Source organism: Convolutriloba macropyga, chromosome 3 (genome assembly GCF_964194025.1).
Source record: "Convolutriloba macropyga chromosome 3, txConMacr16.3, whole genome shotgun sequence".
NCBI classification, from domain to species: Eukaryota; Metazoa; Xenacoelomorpha; order Acoela; family Convolutidae; genus Convolutriloba; species Convolutriloba macropyga.
This window is the reverse complement of record NC_134470.1, coordinates 76,014,448-76,034,549: the sequence shown is the minus strand read 5'-3', so window position 1 is coordinate 76,034,549 and position 20,102 is coordinate 76,014,448. Positions and strand designations below refer to the sequence as shown.

The window sequence follows — 20,102 nt, the reverse complement described above, 5'->3', positions numbered from 1 at the left end:
AAGATGACTCATAGCTTTCCGAATACTTATCTAACAAGATCTTAAAAGATTGTTATAAGATCTTACTATTTTTGTGAGATACAAAATTTTTGTTGTCAGGCACAATTTTTATTGTGTAAGCTCTTATAAAATCAAATGGGTTCGATCCCGAATTCTCCAGGACAACAGTAACAAACATAACCGACTAACGTCGGGAGAATTGCTCTCAAACGACTGGCGAGCGGTTGGCTTCGTCAACAGCTAGCCACTGTTTAGTGACCACAGGGCACTACCTCTTTATCCCGCTTCTGAAGACAAAAGTCAAATTGGTCAGACAAAAAATCGGCCAAGCGAAAAATTGCATAAAGGACAAACAGGATTAATATATTAAAATAAAAATTAAATTATAAATTACTGATATTAAAATCTTGCAGAACATTCCATTACATCTCTAAACTATGCAAAAAAATATTATCAAACCCTAAAGGAAATTCCGTGTCTCTTGAGGCCAGAAAAACCTAAAAAAAGACAAAAAATTGCAAGCTTTGTTTAAAAAAATACCAAAACTTGTGATACTAAAGAATTGAAAATTAATCCATGGCCAACAAAAATTTTCCAGTAACTTATTATGAAACCTTAACGTAGGTTTTCTGACACTTGAGGCTCAAAAAATGTGAATAATGACTATAAATGTCAAAAAAATTGAAAAAAAAATGGCAAAAAACATCAAAAATATGCCAAAATTTGTGACGTTAAAATCTTGCAAGACATTCCATTTCATCTAGAAATTATTCAGTAATCTATTTTCAAACCCTAGAGGAGGTTCCTTGGCTCTTGAGGCTGATAAATTCTAATAAACTACAAAAAATTTCAAAAAAAATTGAAAATCTAAAAAACTGCTAAAATTTGTAAAATTAAAAAGTTGAAAAAGTATTCCACTGCCATTAAAAATTTGTCAGTAACTTATTATCGAACCCCTTAGTATGTTTTCTGACCCTGGGTCTGGAAAGACCTGAATAAGAAAAAAAATAACAAAAAATTTGAAAAAAATTGCACGTTTTGTCAAAAAATTGCTAAAATTCGTGATATTGAAATGTTGAAACCATTCCATTACAACTAGAAACAACGCAGTAACCTATTATCGAACCCTAGAGGAGTTTCTTTGACACCTAGGGCTGCTAAAATCAAAAAATTTCAAAAAATTTTAAGAAGCTTGAAAAAATTTCAAAATGGTAAAAATTTACGTTTTTAGCAAGCGGTTGTTCGTCAGTAACTAGCCACGGGAGGGGGGGGGGGTCACTGGGGGTTGATTGGGGGGCATCACTGGGCTGGGGGGCATTAGCGCGGTGGGGGTGGTTGGTGCAATAGGAGGGGGTGGGGTCAACAGTGGGGGTGTCTTCAACCTCTAAGAACCGCCCTTAACACCATAAGTATAAGTATAAGTCTCCAAAACAGTTTGAGCTGAAACAGATCTGAAGGGCTCTAAGAGCACTAAATGCCCGCTGGGCGCTACCTGTTTATCCCGTTTTTGAGGACGAAAAGTCAAAAGCGTCAGACGAAAAATCGGTCAGGCGAAAAATCGCAAAAGAAAGACCGACAGGACTAATATATTTGCTACAAACTTCGTTTGAGAGCAACTAATTATTACCCACTAAACTACAACGATTTTGCTAATCAGCTGCTTGCAATTACATTTCATGATAGCAATTATTTTTAGTTGGAATGAGAGCAATTGAAATCCATCAAAAATTAAGAAGTTAAGAGTAGAAAAACACTTGAGAATTCACAGAATGAGAACAAAAGAGCAGAAAACAGTCAATTGAAAATTTAGCATAAAAACATAGTCAACTAACGTCTGACGAATTGATCTCAACTAGGGGTAGGGTAGGGGGTGCGTGGGCTGTACGAGAGGAGGTTCCCAAACCCAGGGAGAGGAGAGCGAACTGGAGGTGTGATGGGGTGAGTGCGGGTAAGGGGTGGGGTCAGTTCAAGTATTCAAGATTAAAAAACAGTTCAAGTATTCAAGATTCAGAACTGTTTTTTTGCCCCCAAAAAATTGTCTCCGCAAAACAGTTTCGTTGGATCGCATTTTTAGACTATTGTTAGGCATAGGGCTCTATGAAAATTTAATGCTGTCTGAGTGCTACCTGTTTCTCCCGTTTTTGAGGATGAAAAGTCAAATGGGCCAGTAGAAAAATTGGTCAACTGAAAAATCCCATAAAAACACAGAACTAATATAACTACTACAATCTTTGTTCGGGAACAATTAAGAAAAGCAGTTTTTGTTTATGGACACACCGCGGCAGACTAAAATCACGTCGAGATGTTAAAACAAGAAAATTCTTCTAAAAATTAAGCATTGTGTTGAATGCAGTGAATGCTTGCCAGGATTGTAGTTTCCACCTCTGAATACGGTGAAAGCGATAAACATACTTGGCAGATTGCCGGAAAATAGCCGTCGTTGATTCCAATAAGCCTGATTGGGATTGAAAGAATAAAAGATATTGAAAAAGAAAAACTTTTTGTACAAAAACATTTTTTAAGTCCGATTTTTTTGATGGCATTTCGTAGTTGAACATACTTCTGTTTCTAAGAGAAAAACTACAGGGGCTACTATCAATAACAATAAGCATTAGAGATGGTAACTAAGACTTATAGGAACGACGTTCAAATAGCGGGCATCTAAAATTGGGCTTTATGGGTTTATCCCGTTTCTATTTCTGACATCAATTTTTTGTACTCTTTTCATTTTGAATTGCTTTGCTGAGCAACTGATGTTCAAAATCACTTTTAGCAGAATGAGAGAAGAAAGAAACTAGCCTAGAGAAGTCAAAGATTACATGCAAAATGCTGAAAAAGCGGCAAAAAGAGGTAAAGCGAAACACTTTTTTTTGTTCGACGAAGTAAAAAAACATAGCAGGACAAGTCCTGACGTACAATTTAAAGAATTTTCATTGACTAAACAGAAAAACTAGACCTAGAATGGACTATGAGTGAATTGAGAAAACCATTTTTAAAAAGTCAGATCAAAAAATAAGAAAAAAAAACAAAAAATCAATGTCAAAATGCCGCATGTGAACAAAAAAGACACTAGCGAGAAATGAAAATTTAATTCAAACGAAAAACTAGGCCTATAATGAGCTGTGAATGGATTGGGAAAACCATTTAGAAAAAAATCCGATCCAAAAAATCGAAAAAACAATAAAAATCAGAGTGAAATTGCCGCATGTGAACAAAAAACCACTACTGAGAAACCGAATTTTTTTTCAAAGACCATTTTCACACTCTACTTTAACATTAGAGTGAAAAAATTTCACGCCGCAAAACCACTCGCATTTTCGCTCCATTTCCTGTTTCGGCGTGACCAAAATCACTACTCCAATTTGACTTCAAAAATCATGAAAATGTGTGAACAGATCTTAAAAAATAGAGACAGCGCCCCAATACAATTCAAATTCTTTGAATTGTAAAAAACATAGCAGGACAAGTCCTGGCGTGCAATTCAAAGAAATTTTATTGACTAAACAGAAAACTAGACATAGAACGGACTATGAATGGATTGGGAGAACCATTTAGAAAAAAAAATCCGATCTAAAAAATCGAAAAAAAACAGTAAAAATCGAAGTGAAATTGCCGCAAGTGAACAAAAAACCACTAGCGTGAAAACGAATTTTTGTTCAAGCACCGTTTTCTCACTTTACTTTAAATTTAGAGCGAAAAAATTTCACGCCGCAAAACCGCTCGTTTTCTGCTCCACTTCCTGTTTCGGCGTGACCAAAATCACTACTCCATTTTGACTTCAAAAATCATGAAAATGTGTGAACAGATCTTAAAAAAAACATAGCCGGAAGAATTCCGGAAATGACTTGAAGTGAAAATCCATTTAAACGCCATCCAAATACTCATCAAACAAAACGTGCCTTCACTAATTTATGGTTATCTTTGAGTAATTCTTTGAATTGTAAAAAGAAATTAGGAGCGCTATAACAGCCGGCTGAGAAGATGAGGGCGGCTATTAAAAATTAAGGTTTCATTGCAAAAAAAAACACTAGTCTTACAAAAATATAAAATAAGCGCATATGTTTCTCCATAAGTGGATTGAGTCCAATTTAAATGGTAAGACAGTAAGCAGATGGTGCAAAAGATGTGACTAATAAAGATGTAGTCAGGGGTGCCCAACCGGGCAAAGGAATTAGTTTTTGTGTCCATTTCGGTAAATGCCGTGGAATAAAACTCTACCGCCAAATTTACTGCATTATTTTCTTTGTTCATCACTATATTCCTACTTCGAAAACATCGCTGTGTTAGAGTGCTAGCCTCTTCCGATAATGCCCCCTCCCCCAGTCACAAAAAGTTGGGGGGGGGGGGTATAACGTGAAAGAACCGAACAATTTTTACTGTGTCATATTGATCCCTTCTACAGTGACGACCTCGAAAAATTTTGTACAAATTAATAACTTGTTTTCTAGGAAAGCAAAACCAAAATTTTTTTTTCTGATTTTTAACCTACACATAGTGGCAACCCCCCCCCCACAGAACTGTTGTTATTGGACTACCAAAGAGACTGCTTTGTGAAAGAACGGAAAGAACTCCTCAATCTTAGTTGTAGAGCATAAAGAAAGGAGACGAATAGCGGTGAATTAATTTTTTTCACCGCATTCACCGCAATCACAGCATTTCTTACAAAAAATCACTCAAAAACCTCCACCTGGGAATTAAAATCTTGCCCCGACTTCAAATTTCATGTTTTGTTTGTTTACTTTTGCCTCCTTTGCTTCCTGTTTACTCCTCTGTGCATCCTGCCATATCCTCTTCAGTTTCTGTTCCTCCCTCTGCTTCCTCTGTTGCATCCTCTGCTCCCTCTCCTCCTTCAGATCTCTGTTGTACCCACTCACCGGGGCACTCTTCCTACAACAGATTTCAACTCTCCAGGCTGAGGTGTGCCCTCAAAATTGTCCTAATCAGACCATTTCGAGCGCACACCAGATCCTTTTGCGTTCGAAATTGCACTTCGAGAGCAGAGGCGGATTCGAGCGCACACAGCCTGGGCCGGGTTCAGCAATAATGGCAAAGTATTTAAGATTAACGATAACAAACGTTGAAAATTATAAAATTCGCCGAAATTTTCTTACTTAATTTCTCGGTAAATGTAGTGAAAGTGTTGAGAATGTGTACGATCAACTCTCATCGGCTTTCAAAAATTTCTTCCAAAATCTTGAAAGAACTGGTAGGAAATTTTTTTCTAGCAAGAAACTTTTAAAATACACTCTTTTGTTAACGAATCTTACAAGTTAGCATTTTTTTACTTTTAAAAACATTTTTCTGCCTTCGGAACCTATTCTTGAGACCTCCACTTATAGCAGGAACTCTCGAATGTCTTGTTATATGAATATACAGATAGTTTGACATCATTAAAAGGGAACCGAAGAAAAACATCAGAAAGTTATTAATCTAAGGCATCAGAAAAAAGTTCCTCCACCTTCATTTTTCAATATTTCTCCTGGTTCTCAAAACTCTCTGATTCATGTTTTCTGATTCATGTTTGTTTTACGTTGCGAAAATTTTATTGCAACTAATTTTTAGATAAGTGTTTCGTCCGTGACAGATCACCGGCAGCATCTTGCATGTAATCATTTTTCTTCCTGAAGCTGCCAGATTCCTACACGATATCTATCTTGTATTGCCTGAGTTAGCCTCAAAATTACTGTCTCCTCGATATTGAGATAATTCACTTGTCTTAGATGTCCACATTATTTGCCTCTTTTGTTTCAGCTAGAATTGTTGTAATTGATCATAGCCTGACCAATGTTGGCTGCAATGATGGTACCAGGTGAAAGTTTCACACGCAAAAAAAGTGGCCATAGTCACCAAAAAAGAGCAATGCTGCTCATGAAAAGAACAATCTGAAATGTGGGGAGTAATAAAAAATCGCCAGCTGAGAACAAACCGAAGTCGCCTAATGCTTTTCCGCTTCGATTACGAAGGAACCAAAAAATTATTGTTATTATTATTAATTCATCTTTTCTTAACGTGGTTTGTCTGTTTGCAAGATCTTGCAAAATAAAAAAAAAATTCCTTCTCGACCTTGCAAGATAAAACTCTTTTGCAAGAACTTCGACAAAAGTATAGAGCCTAATTCATCAACACCTGTTGTTATGGTTTGTCTAAGAAAAAAAAATCGCATGATACAATATATTCGATCCGAAGCAAATACGTTTTTTTAAATAAAAACTAATGTATTTCAATCGAATCAAGGATATGTTCAGATCCAACAAAAAAGTTGTGGGCAAGTGTGGTGCATAACGAGTATGATAATCAGGAAACTTAAATAAATCTTGACCAGGAAAAAGTTGGACTGATACAATTTATTGCACAAAGTGAGAAAAAAAGCCTGTCAAGTAAGACGTGTGAAAATTTTTTAATAAAGTGTTATGTCAAGCTTCATTTTCTGAAGGCAACTTTCATCATAGGTCTTCTAGCTTTTGCAATGCTAAGTACTCTGACCTTGGTATCGTTTAAAATCATTTATGGTGCAATTGATGTTTTATTTTTAAAGGCAAGTACTCAACACTAATAATAAAATGCTCATGGATGTCTTTAGATGGATCACTACTGTCCAACTAATTAATGTCCTATTAATGCCCCACAAATATCCCTCTAATATCCAACTAATGTCTTTCTCCAATTTTCCACTAAAGCTCAACTAGTTTTAAAAATGTCTGCTAATTTTTCTCTACGCATCATAAATCGGCAGCAAGCTGACACTGGTAAACTTTTTTTTGAGTGGAATAGTAAATAACCACTGGTGAGAGCATCAACTTATAAAGCACTGCCATTAAGATCAGCACTAGTTTTTCCTTTTAGAAATTATAGTTTTCCAATTGGTTCAAGGAACTGTTCAAATTCAACAGAAATGTTGTACGAAAGCGTAGTACATAAGGAGTCCAATAATCAAGAAACATATTAAATCTTGACTAAGAAAAAGTTGGGCTGATACAATTTATTGCACAAAATGAGAAATAAATTGAATTGAGATTCTTCAAGCCTGTCAATTAAGGTGCTTTTCCGTTGTGTGATTGTTATAAGATGTGTAAGAAAGTTAAATTATATGTCAAGCTTTTTTATCTGAACGCAAATTTCAGCATAATTTTTCTTGCTTTTGCAATTTTAAGTACTCTGGCCTTGGTTTATTTTAAAATCATTTATGGTGAAATCGATTTTTTATTTTTCAATGCAGGTACTCAAAACTTATGCTAAAAGTGCTAGAGAACGTCTTTAGATGGATCACTAGTTTCCAACTGATTTCGCACTAATGTCCTACTAATGTCCGACTAATATCCAACCAATGTCTTTCTCCAATGTTCCACTAAAGCTCAACTAGTTTTAAAAATGTCTGCTAATTTTTCTCTACGCATCATAAATCGGCAGCAAGCTGACACTGGTAAACTTTTTTTTGAGTGGAATAGTAAATAACCACTGGTGAGAGCATCAACTTATAAAGCACTGCCATTAAGATCAGCACTAGTTTTTCCTTTTAGAAATTATAGTTTTCCAATTGGTTCAAGGAACTGTTCAAATTCAACAGAAATGTTGTACGAAAGCGTAGTACATAAGGAGTCCAATAATCAAGAAACATATTAAATCTTGACTAAGAAAAAGTTGGGCTGATACAATTTATTGCACAAAATGAGAAATAAATTGAATTGAGATTCTTCAAGCCTGTCAATTAAGGTGCTTTTCCGTTGTGTGATTGTTATAAGATGTGTAAGAAAGTTAAATTATATGTCAAGCTTTTTTATCTGAACGCAAATTTCAGCATAATTTTTCTTGCTTTTGCAATTTTAAGTACTCTGGCCTTGGTTTATTTTAAAATCATTTATGGTGAAATCGATTTTTTATTTTTCAATGCAGGTACTCAAAACTTATGCTAAAAGTGCTAGAGAACGTCTTTAGATGGATCACTAGTTTCCAACTGATTTCGCACTAATGTCCTACTAATGTCCCACTAATGTCCGACTAATATCCAACTATTGTCTTTCTCCAATTTTCCACTAAAGTTCAACTAGTTTTAATAATGTCTGCTAATTTTTCTCTACGCATCATAAATCGGCAGCAAGCTGACACTGGTAAACTTTTTTTTGAGTGGAATAGTAAATAACCACTGGTGAGAGCATCAACTTATAAAGCACTGCCATTAAGATCAGCACTAGTTTTTCCTTTTTGAAATTATAGTTTTCCAATTGGTTCAAGGAACTGTTCAAATTCAACAGAAATGTTGTACGAAAGCGTAGTACATAAGGAGTCCAATAATCAAGAAACATATTAAATCTTGACTAAGAAAAAGTTGGGCTGATACAATTTATTGCACAAAATGAGAAATAAATTGAATTGAGATTCTTCAAGCCTGTCAATTAAGGTGCTTTTCCGTTGTGTGATTGTTATAAGATGTGTAAGAAAGTTAAATTATATGTCAAGCTTTTTTATCTGAACGCAAATTTCAGCATAATTTTTCTTGCTTTTGCAATTTTAAGTACTCTGGCCTTGGTTTATTTTAAAATCATTTATGGTGAAATCGATTTTTTATTTTTCAATGCAGGTACTCAAAACTTATGCTAAAAGTGCTAGAGAACGTCTTTAGATGGATCACTAGTTTCCAACTGATTTCGCACTAATGTCCTACTAATGTCCGACTAATATCCAACCAATGTCTTTCTCCAATGTTCCACTAAAGCTCAACTAGTTTTAAAAATGTCTGCTAATTTTTCTCTACGCATCATAAATCGGCAGCAAGCTGACACTGGTAAACTTTTTTTTGAGTGGAATAGTAAATAACCACTGGTGAGAGCATCAACTTATAAAGCACTGCCATTAAGATCAGCACTAGTTTTTCCTTTTAGAAATTATAGTTTTCCAATTGGTTCAAGGAACTGTTCAAATTCAACAGAAATGTTGTACGAAAGCGTAGTACATAAGGAGTCCAATAATCAAGAAACATATTAAATCTTGACTAAGAAAAAGTTGGGCTGATACAATTTATTGCACAAAATGAGAAATAAATTGAATTGAGATTCTTCAAGCCTGTCAATTAAGGTGCTTTTCCGTTGTGTGATTGTTATAAGATGTGTAAGAAAGTTAAATTATATGTCAAGCTTTTTTATCTGAACGCAAATTTCAGCATAATTTTTCTTGCTTTTGCAATTTTAAGTACTCTGGCCTTGGTTTATTTTAAAATCATTTATGGTGAAATCGATTTTTTATTTTTCAATGCAGGTACTCAAAACTTATGCTAAAAGTGCTAGAGAACGTCTTTAGATGGATCACTAGTTTCCAACTGATTTCGCACTAATGTCCTACTAATGTCCGACTAATATCCAACCAATGTCTTTCTCCAATGTTCCACTAAAGCTCAACTAGTTTTAAAAATGTCTGCTGACTTTTCTCTACGCATAATAAAATGGCAGCATGCTAGCACTGGTAAATTATTTTTTGAGTGGAAATCACTAGTTTCCAACTAATATCGCACTAATGTCCTATTAATGCACCACTTATGTCCCATTAGTATCCTGCTAAGATCTCTCTCTAATGTTCCAATAAAGCTCAACTAATTTTAAAAGTGTCTGCTGATTTTTCTCTATGCATTATAAAATGGCAGCATGCTAACACTGTAAACTATTTTTGATTGGAATAGTAGTTAATCACTGGCGAGAGCATCAACTTATAACGCACTGCAATTATGATCAGGACTAGGAAAGGCAAGCTTCTGTAAGATCAACGTTAATTGAAATTAATTCTTAATTGTGCAATTAGATAGGACATTCGATCGAAATCACAGTAGATAAAGAACAATTAAACTTGGACAGTATAGCTAAAAATAAAAATCATTTTTATTCTCTTCTTTTTTGCATTAAATAATTGGTTAAAAATTGGTAATTTTTCATTTAAGGCATCTCTAAATTAATTCAACAATGTAATTGAGAAAACTAGTAACAAAAATCTGAAAATTTTGCAAAAACAATTGCCTTCGACGGTTTCGAGCCGGGAAAATTTTTCAACTTTTGTTTTCCAGTGTATAAAAAACAATCTTCGCAAAACTTTCTCGTGTAAACAATGGACATCAACGTTTTTTTTTGCAAATCAATCAACGCTATTCTTTTGCCCACAGTGCAGTGCCCCGAGTGCGTTCATATAATGACTCATTGCCTTTGCTATCCTACACGGGTGATTTCAAAAAAATTTTTTTTTCGAGTTTTTTTTTTACCATATAATTAAGTCGGTCAGCACATCTTCGAGGACGACAGATGTTCGATCTTCAACACATATTCAAACCTGATCTTTATCGACCAATCCAGTGTCATACCCGTGGTGATCACGAAATGGTCGACATTGACCATTAAAATTCCCTTCATACGCATAAAAAAAACTTAAAAGTTGTAAAAATTGCTATTTATACTTGTTTATGTCTATCTGATCACATTTGGTAGCTATTACGACGCCTAGAGACAGATAAATCTCTCAAATAGCTGCTCAGCGATATAATGCCCTCAGGGTTTTGCTTGTTCATTTAATAATCAGACAAAAAAAAACACTCAGACAAGGATTCTGTAGTAAAAAAAATGCGTTAACAAGACTAATTGTAATATTAATATTACTAGAAAAATTTGTTTGAGAGCAATTATTTTTGTTGGATGTGAGCAATGAATTATGTCCCATCTAACCCATCAATACGAAATGAAGAAATGTAGCACTGAGAAAGATGGTTTAATATGAACTTGCGGTTTTGAAGTTGCCACATCTCATTAATTGGGTTCTCCGCTGGTGTATATTTACCTTTCTCCCAGTCACACGTGCTTATTATTTGAAATATCCATTTTCCGATTTTAAAATTGGACGCTATATAAACTAACCTTGCATTCTATACTTTCGCAACGAAGGGATCGGATCTATTTGTTTTTCGCCCCCAGCACTTACAAATTATGTGTATGCAACCCACTACTACCCGGGACGAGGGTTTTGGCCAAAATTATGTAAGCTAACCGGTAACTAACGTTGACAGGTTGGAAAATTAGCCGCAATTCGTTGAACTTAGAGACGTAAATTCAACGCTCTAAAGAACCCCACTCTTTATAAATCGAACTGTAGCATTACGCTGCACAAAGTTTTGGCGTTTCTAAGCGTAGATCTTACACAATTTTTTGGTTTATAACCGTAGATTTTAATTAATTTTTCGTTTCTAAGCGGAATTCTTAGAAATATGCCGTACTTATTAGTTGCATTTAGCCAAAGTTTAAGGTTCCATAGAAAATTGTTGAGTTTCATAGACTAACACTTGAGTTATAAACACATTTTCAACGTAGTTGACATGAACTTGACAAAAGAACACTTTGGAGACTTTAAAATCAGTAACCTGACCCCATCCTCCCCACGTACCCAACTACCCCCTCCCCCTTCTACCCTCCGACTTAAAAATTCAACCCTAAATTAAACGCAAAATTATGTAAGATCTACGCTCAAAATTAAGTAAGATAAACGCTTAATTCAACGCAAAATTATGGAAGATCTACGCTAAATTCTATGCAAAATTACAAAAAATCTACTCTTAAATTCAAATAAAAAATTATGTAAGATCTAAAATTAAAAACGCAAAACTATGTAAAATTAGCGATAAATAAGTTGAATTTATGTAAGATCTACTCTTGATCTCACATAAATTCAACGTATTCAACGCCATTCTTATATAAACATAACCGACTAACGTCGGGCGAATTGCTCTCTTTTTTTAACCTTGTTAATAAATAAATCATACAGAAAATAACTGAAAAAGGCAAAATTAAAAAAAACTTTTCAACTTTGCTATAACAAAAAATCAAAACTATTTTTTGTCTCGAAATTTCTGTCCAGCAACCCATCTGCGAGACTTGAAAAAAAATTGTTGTCCAGTAATGGTCGTTAAACTCAGAAAAGGATAAAAAATATTGAAAAATTTTGAAAAAATTTGCAAATTTTAACAAAATCTTGATAAAATTCGCAACAATTATATCTTAAGAACGAATTCAGTGTCTCAAGAGACTATCCGGTATCCTTGTTTTAAGCCTGAAATAGTTTCACAGGCTCATAAAGATCCATAAATTTGGAAAATAAAAATTTTCAAAAAATTTGAAAAGTTTAAAATTTATCCAAAAATTACAAAAACTGGAGTCATAAAAAGTGTTGATCACCATACCATTAACTCTAGACACTATGCAGCTGCTTATTATAAAACCTTGGAGGAGGTCCCAGGGCCTCTGTTGCCGGAAAAAATTCAAGAACTTGAAAAAATTGCAAATATTTTAAAAAAGCTGCTTAAATTCGTGACAATAAAATCTGACAAATTTGTGACAATAAGTACATTCCATCACATCTATAAGCTATACTGAAAAATATTATCAAACCCTAGAGGAAGCTCTAGAGGCCCTTGAAGACAGAGAAACCTATAAAATGACAATATTTAAAAAAACTTGCAAGTTTTACAAAAAAAATGTACTATTGAAATGTTGACAAAAAATTCTCAAAAACTAATTATCAAATCCTAACGGAGGTTTTCCAACCCTTGAGGCTAAAAAGTTCTGAATAATGACTATAAATGTCAAAAATTTGGGGAAAAATGGCAAAAAAAAATCAAAAATATGCTAAAATTCGTGATGTCAAAATCTTGCAAGACATTCCATTTAATCTAGAAATTAATCAGTAACATATTTTCAAACCCTAGAGGAGTTTCCTTGGCTCTTGAAGCTGAAAAATTCTAAAACTACAAAAAGTTTCGAAAAAACTTGAAAAAAAAACAAGTTTTATAAAAAAAATTACTAAAATTTGTGACATTGAATAGTTGAAAAGCTATTCCATGGCCATTAAAATTTTGAGGTTTGATTGGGGGCATTACTGGGGGGGGGGGCATTAGCGCGGTGGGGGGGGTGCTTGGAGCAAAATTGTGGGTCAACAGTGGGGGTGTCTTCAACCTCTAAGAACCGCCCTTCACACCATAATTATAAGTCTCCAATACAGTTTGAGTTGAAACTGAGCTGAAAGGCTCTAAAAGCACTTAATGCCCGCTGGGCGCTACCTGTTTATCCCGTTCTTGGGGACAAAAAGTCAAAAGCGTCAGACGAAAAATTGGTCAGGCGAAAAATCGCATTAAAAAAGACCGATAGGACTAATATAATTGCTACAAACTTCGTTTGAGAGCAATTAATTATACATTTTTGGCGTTGACACCTCGGCGTGGGTATGTCAAACATACCCGGCAGATTGCCGGAAAATAGCCGCCGTTGATTCCAATAAGCATGATTGGGATTGAACGAATAGAATATATTGAAAAAAAAAGATTTTTGTACAAAAATATTTTTTAAGTCCGATTTATTTTGATGGCATTTCGTTGTTGAACATATACTTCTGTTTCTTAGAGAGAGGCTACAGGGGCTACTATCAACACCAATAAGCATTAGAGGTGGTAACTAAGACTTATAGGAACGACGTTCAAATAGCGGGCATCTAAAATTGGGCTTTATGGGTTTATCCCGTTTCTATTTCTGACTTCAATTATTTATACCGACTCTGTTCATTTTGAATTGCTTTGCTTAGCAACTGATGTTCAAATTCACGTTTAGCAGAATGAGAGAAGAGAGAAACTAGCCTAGAGAAGTCAAAAAGATTTCACGCATAATGTCGAAAAAGCGGCAAAATGGTAAAGCGAAAAAAAGTTTGACGAAGTAAAAAAAAAATACGAGCGCAATAATAGCCGGCTGAGAAGATGAGGGCGGCTATTAAACATATTATGTTACATAACTCAGGTGAATTCATGGAGAAAATTAGGCATTAATTGAGAACTGCGTAGCGGCTCGAGATGCAAACCAGAAATTCTCAGTGACATTATCAGATTCACACAACATTACTTGAAACACGAACTTGAAAGTTTGAAATCTGGCACTGTTTATGAGAAAATCTGACCTACTTGAATCTGGCACTTTGGGACTTGGCATTTTCAAAGATACACGGCGTGTTTCAAGCAGGATTACGTGACTCTCCAAAACTCCCTTTCATATTCTGGCTTATATCTCGAACAGTTACTCGATTTATGCAACATTTCCGCAGTGACTTCATCAGAGTCACGTGACCTAAACAAGAATTGTGTGAATGATTGGGGATCATACCCTGTGAAGTGTTTGGTGACCTCTGTGTGAGACACTCCTTGTGTCATGTGCTCTCTGGGCATTAGTCTGTCGCTCTGTCGACCTCTAACTACTGCAGCTGCAGTTGTGGGGTTCCTATAACATACTCAAACAACTCACTATCCAGCCGAGAACAGCATTTCCCAGGTTTAACTGCGGGGCTTAAAAGCTAAATGTCCCGTCTGGTTCTTCAGTTCGTTCACTAGTGTGGGGGGGGTAGTTACACTCGGGTTGAGCGCACTTCTTACATAATTTTTGTGAAAAAGTTATGCAAGAAATGGGCTCAAACGCGATGATTTTTCAAAAGTTTTAGCACAAAAACTTTATATAATAATGCGCTGAAACATGCCGAAATTCGCTGAACTTATGTAAGAAATGCACTGATGCGCGCCCCTGTTCGAACCCTGCTCTACTGTTCGCTAGTTGTCACCCAATCCTCCATACCATTGATTCCTAAAACTCTGCTCGTTCAGGTTGATTTTATATTTATAAACCGTTTTGTAAGAAATGCACTGAAATTATATAAGAAATGCTCTAAAAATTCAGCGCATTTCTTACATAATTCAAGCGCATTTATGCGCATTTCTTACGAAAACAGTAAGAGTTTCAGGGCACAAACCTTCCACAAAAACGAACTGAAATCAGCTAAAAATTTTTATCAAATGCGCTGAAACTTTGCATCAATTGGTGCTGAAAGTTATGTAAAAATCTGCTGAAAATACTAGGGAAATAATTAGATTTTTTTCGAAGATTCGCTGAAATTTTGTAATTTCATCGCATCTTGAGCGTTTCAGAGCGCATTTCAGTTCCTTCAACTCATTTCTTTCATAAATTCAGCGCATTCAGCGCACTTCTTTAAAAAAGCATTGAAACAGCGCTGAAATCTCAACCTGGGTCTTATACTGAACATGAAAATAATTTAATTATTTAGAATTAGCACTCTATGTTCCAAATTATTAGTTCAATATTCAACCAAAGTTTTTTACCAAGTTTAGCATTCTTTTGAAAATATTTACAACACTGTTCCCTATTCTAGTGATGTTGGCTACGAGTGATTTTACCATAAAAAGTTTGGCTTACGTGCCAGATATCCCGCTGTCGAAAAAAACCGCATTCACAGTTGAACGAAAGTAGTCTGAAATTATAATGTTTAAAATTTGTTAAACTTTGACTGATTTTGATTTTATCTTAAACACTAAAAAGTAAAACAGCTATTAGCTAAGTGTGTTATTGACATTGCATTATCTGGTAAATCAGAGTTGCTTTTTTGTTACCATTATTAGCGCAAGATATGTATGAGGTTTTATCAAGCATTTGAAACAGAAATGATAAAGTTTTTTTTGCTCGAGCATTGAAATTATATTTCGACAAAACCATGCTAGTTTTTTTTGTTAGTATATATTATCGAGTAAATTTAATCCAAGTTATCAAGACACTCACAGCCTTATTTTAAGACTAGAATTTCAAGCCCGTGTGGGGAACTATTACATTAAACGCGAACAGTTCGAGTCTGCTTCAAAAGTGGATAAAGTTGTCTCATTGGAGCGCGTTTTTGAGCAAGTTTAAAAAACAGTGATTACATCTCACTGTTGACCACACCATAACTGTTGCCACCGTAATATTATCCAATGTGCGGGATAGTTAATTATGTGTCAAAAAGACCAAAATGAAAGAAAACTGTATTGGCGATTAACTTCAGAAAAGCTCTTAGAATCAACTTTACATTAGTTGGTTTACGTTACCTATTATCTTAACAATCTTACTAAGCAAGGCCACTAGCGTACAGGATAGATGGTTTAAAATTTTTTGTAATTTGATCACAATTTGGCGTAATATTGCGTCAAAAACTGACTGTTTATTTCGTAAAACTAGTTCTGCTAACTTAATTCTGACATTCAGTATCGTTTTTTTGCTGTAATTCAGGAATTCAAAATATCGAATAAACTCAAACCTTTTAACAACATTTACTGCGCCCACTCCGATGTTTGTATTTTTTAATCACCGGATCAAAATTTTCCTGCCAAAAAAATGTAAGGGTGGTGCTGCAATGGGAGGATTTTTTAGGAAAGTGCAGCTGAAAACTCTTGCATCTTTTTGGGCTGCAATGGTCTGCCGGGGGGGTGGGGGGGGGGGTTAAAATGATGTAAAAATTTGGGGGTAATTTCAAATACTCAACAGGGTGTAATTAGTAAATATTTGAATTTATTCTGTGTTGTATTCCTGCAATAGGATCCGAGTACAGGAATACAAAACAGAATAAATACAAATCCAAATGTTTATACGCCCTGTTTTGTACTACCCGGGTCGAGGTGTCAATGCAAGATAAGCGGTGAATGCGGAAAATTTTAGAAGATAAGCGGTGAAATTACATAAATCAGGCGGTGAATGCTGTGAAAAAAATTTTATCGCCTGGTAGCGGTGAGCTTACATAATTTTACCGCATTCACCGCATTTCACCGCACTTCACCGCAAAATTATGTACGAAATTTGCGGTGAAAAAACCAACTTTTCACCGCTTATCTAACATAACTTTCCGATTTTTTCTCGACCCGGGTACCTGATGTGATGTATGTGCTAACCTGCCAATTGTGGGTAGAGGTGGTCCCCTGTGAAATCCCCTGCCGGAGGGAGTGAACGATGGCTTCCTGTGAAGGCCTCTCGAACTGTAGTATGCCATCGGAATTAAGCTTCAGTTTTTTATCTCATCAATCTGTCTGATGTGTAATGAACGGCCAAAGTTAGCTAGCGCCCCCTATTTCTACGAAGTAAAAAATCGGTTTTTGAGGCAATATTACAGCAACTTTAAATCAGATTTTAATAACAACTTTTGTAAAAATAGAGGGTGATAACTTACTTTTGCCGTTCAGTATAATACTGTAGCAGTCATTTGAGTTTGTAGTATGGTGGGCACAAAACGATAGCGAGAAGTTATGAACTGCGATGTGATTCAAGTAGGCGATAACAAATCGTGTTTTAATGTTTTTAATAAACTCCCGTTGCAATCAATTCCAACAGTTGCAAAACTTACCGATGAAAAAATTTATTAGCGCCCGATGAAAACAACGCAAATCAGAAAATGGCGAAACTCTTCTTCGATATTGTGTATTATCTTTATCCGCCACCCACTCTTTCCCGGGTCGAGGTTTGGTGGTGAATTTTCGTAAGAAATTCGGTGAAATGCGATGAAAAATAATAATTTTCACCGCGTATTTCTTACATATTTTTAAGGTGAATGCGATGATTCGCTGTGAATCAATTTTTTTCACAGCGTTCTCGGTGGTGGTGAATTATTTTTTCCACCGCATCTATTGGTGAAAAAAAAAACAATTCACAGCTACCGAGAACGCCGTAAAAAAAATTTGCGATATATTCAATGCAAAAAAATGTAAGACGTGAGCATTAGAACACAAAATTAGACAAGAGCAAGACTAAATTTAACGTAGAATTATGTAAGATCAATGCAAAATTATGTGATCTACGCTAAATTCATTGCATAATTATGTTAGATCTACGCTAAATTCAACGCAAAGTTATATACGATTGGCTCTCAGAAATGATTTTATATAAATTCATTGCATTCAGCGCCAATCTTACATAATTTTTTAGCGTTGGCACCTAGGCCTGGGATCGAATAGTGGTGAATTTTTTTTTCATCGTATTCACATTAATTCTGACATTAATTTGCCATATTATTCTATGCGGTGAATTTTTATAAGAAATGCGGTCAATTTCGTGGTGATTTACTTAAGAAATGCAGTGAAAAGCGTTGAATAATTTTTTTTCACCGCATTCACCACAATCACCGCAATTTTTACAAAAAATGACCACATTCACCTCATTTCTTACAAAAATTCAACCAAAAACTTCGGGCCGGGTTGTTGCCACTGTTGAGGTTTTGAAGTTTGTCGAGAAAAATGATATTCTTTATCAACTACTAAGTGGCAAAAGATATGCAACTGTTGTAATCGCAACGAGATTTGAAGAAAACATTACCACGCTGTTATTGTCACCCGCTTGAATATATTCAAAAAATTGCCTTTGCCTCTCAGTTCAGTAGTTTCTCGATGGCGACAAAAACCATTTGGTAACATTCAGTAATCAATTTTTCGAGCGATTACAACTGATGCATAGTTTTTGTCAAACAGCAGCTGATAAGATATTTTTGGCCACTTTTGTTTCGTTCCACTGTTCAAAGAACATTTCTGTTGGGACAAATTGGTCGTCGTATTAACGGAAATTAACGGGAGTTTATTTCCCGGACACTAACAAGCAATTCAATCAAAAATTTATGCACTTGTTGTACTTGCAACAAGACTTGATTAATGAATAAAACACAGGATTATTGTGGTGATCGTGAAGTTTTCAAACACCAAGGAAAGGCTCAGCTGTTGAATAATTTCAAGAGGCTGATAACAACCATATCTGTTTTTAACTCTCATTGAGACTACAAAAGTTGCATAAATTATGGCACGTTTCAGTTGATCGTACTATCTTCTTCTGCCACTCATTTCTACCAATTTTTCACATAACAACACTAGCAAGAAAAATTGGTTATAAAAGTTAGTCAGTCCAGTTCAGCAGCAAATTTTTGCCACTGTTTTTAGTAACCATCGGGCTCTAACATTTTCGTCATCGATAAGTTACAGAACAGTTGTTATTGCAACGAAATTTTTAAATGAACTTGAATGAGTAATTTATGTGTGGTTTTGTTGAACTTCATTGAATTCACTAAAATGCGATAGGAGTATATATTTGTCCTCTGATTTGTGAATTATTTCCACGGTTAAAAAAATCAGTCGCACAAAAAGTTGAAAACTAGGCAGTCATTTATGCGCAATTTATTTTGCATTCCGTCGAAACAATTCCTCACTCTAAATAATTTGCCGTTTGCTAACAAATTTAATCTGAGTAAATATTGAAAATATTTTTTTGTCATAATGTCAGTTTCAACAAGAAGACCTCAAAATCGTTTTTGAAGCAAATTTTGTTTCGAGAGATAAGAATGTTGGAATATGAAGCATTGCTGCTTATGTTTCTATAAAGCAATTTTCTCGTAAATTTATTGGAAAAACAAGGGGTCAATCCATTTGTGAAAAAAATTGCTACGTTCTGTTTTGGTTCAAAAATTGTGTTGAATCAAAACCTGAAATTTTGATTTGCAAAAACAATTATTATGGGACACTTTTGGTTGATGGTGGACTTGTTGGAGTCACGGCATTTCTTCAATTTGTCAATTAAGTAAGTGGTATAGAGTTTTGAGAACCAATTTCACAGTCAGCTGATGTAATGAACGCCAGAAGTTCTCAGTGACCTCAAGCACAGTAATGTAACCATTAAAGAAGCCCTTTAGGGAAAAAGCTGCGCCCAATTAAACCAACTTTAATGTTAGAGAATATACTTGGTCATTTGTGGTACTTAGAAACCAATAGGTTTCAATAAAAATCACCATTAGAGCCCAGGGTACGAATTCTTTGGTCGCTAAAAGTTGGAGGCACGTGCAATTAGCAATTAGCACGTGCAAAAAAGAAATGCTAAGTTTTGTGGCCCTAACTTAGCGGCCCTAACTTAGAGGCCCAATCGCAATAAGGAAACATAACTTTTGGCGGTGAGGCCAAACCCACTAATACTTTTGACATTAGTATTAGTACTTTTGACATTAGTATTAGTACTAGTTCCTGACGCCGGTAACAGGAAGAATGCTCAACTTTCTGGTGGTAAAAAGTTAGATATCTCTCGAAGAAATGAAATTAGCGGCTACCGGGCAAAAAAGGTCTCATGATAGCAACAACTTCGATAGTGATGGCAAATTGGAGCAGAAAATGATTGCAATAGCAGAAAAAGAGAAAAAAATTAGAAAAAATGACAAAAACTTCTCGCTAAATAATTTGCAAAACTCTACTCTTAATTTTAATTTCAATTAAA

At 35.1% G+C, this 20,102-nt stretch overlaps 1 protein-coding gene across 1 annotated transcript in view; it reads right to left on the bottom strand.

Annotated features, from left to right (window-relative positions):
• Positions 1–20,102, bottom strand: part of LOC142336742 (uncharacterized) — a 46,659-nt gene that overhangs the window by 24,248 nt on the left and 2,309 nt on the right. Inside the window, exons 2-5 of the mRNA XM_075385651.1 lie at positions 17,035–17,115; positions 16,760–16,894; positions 14,163–14,276; positions 4,740–4,887 (exon numbers count right to left, since the gene is read on the bottom strand). Of these exons, the coding sequence (XP_075241766.1) occupies positions 4,740–4,887; positions 14,163–14,276; positions 16,760–16,857 (360 nt within the window). The 5' untranslated portion in view covers positions 16,858–16,894; positions 17,035–17,115. The remainder of the gene's footprint in view (positions 1–4,739; positions 4,888–14,162; positions 14,277–16,759; positions 16,895–17,034; positions 17,116–20,102) is intronic.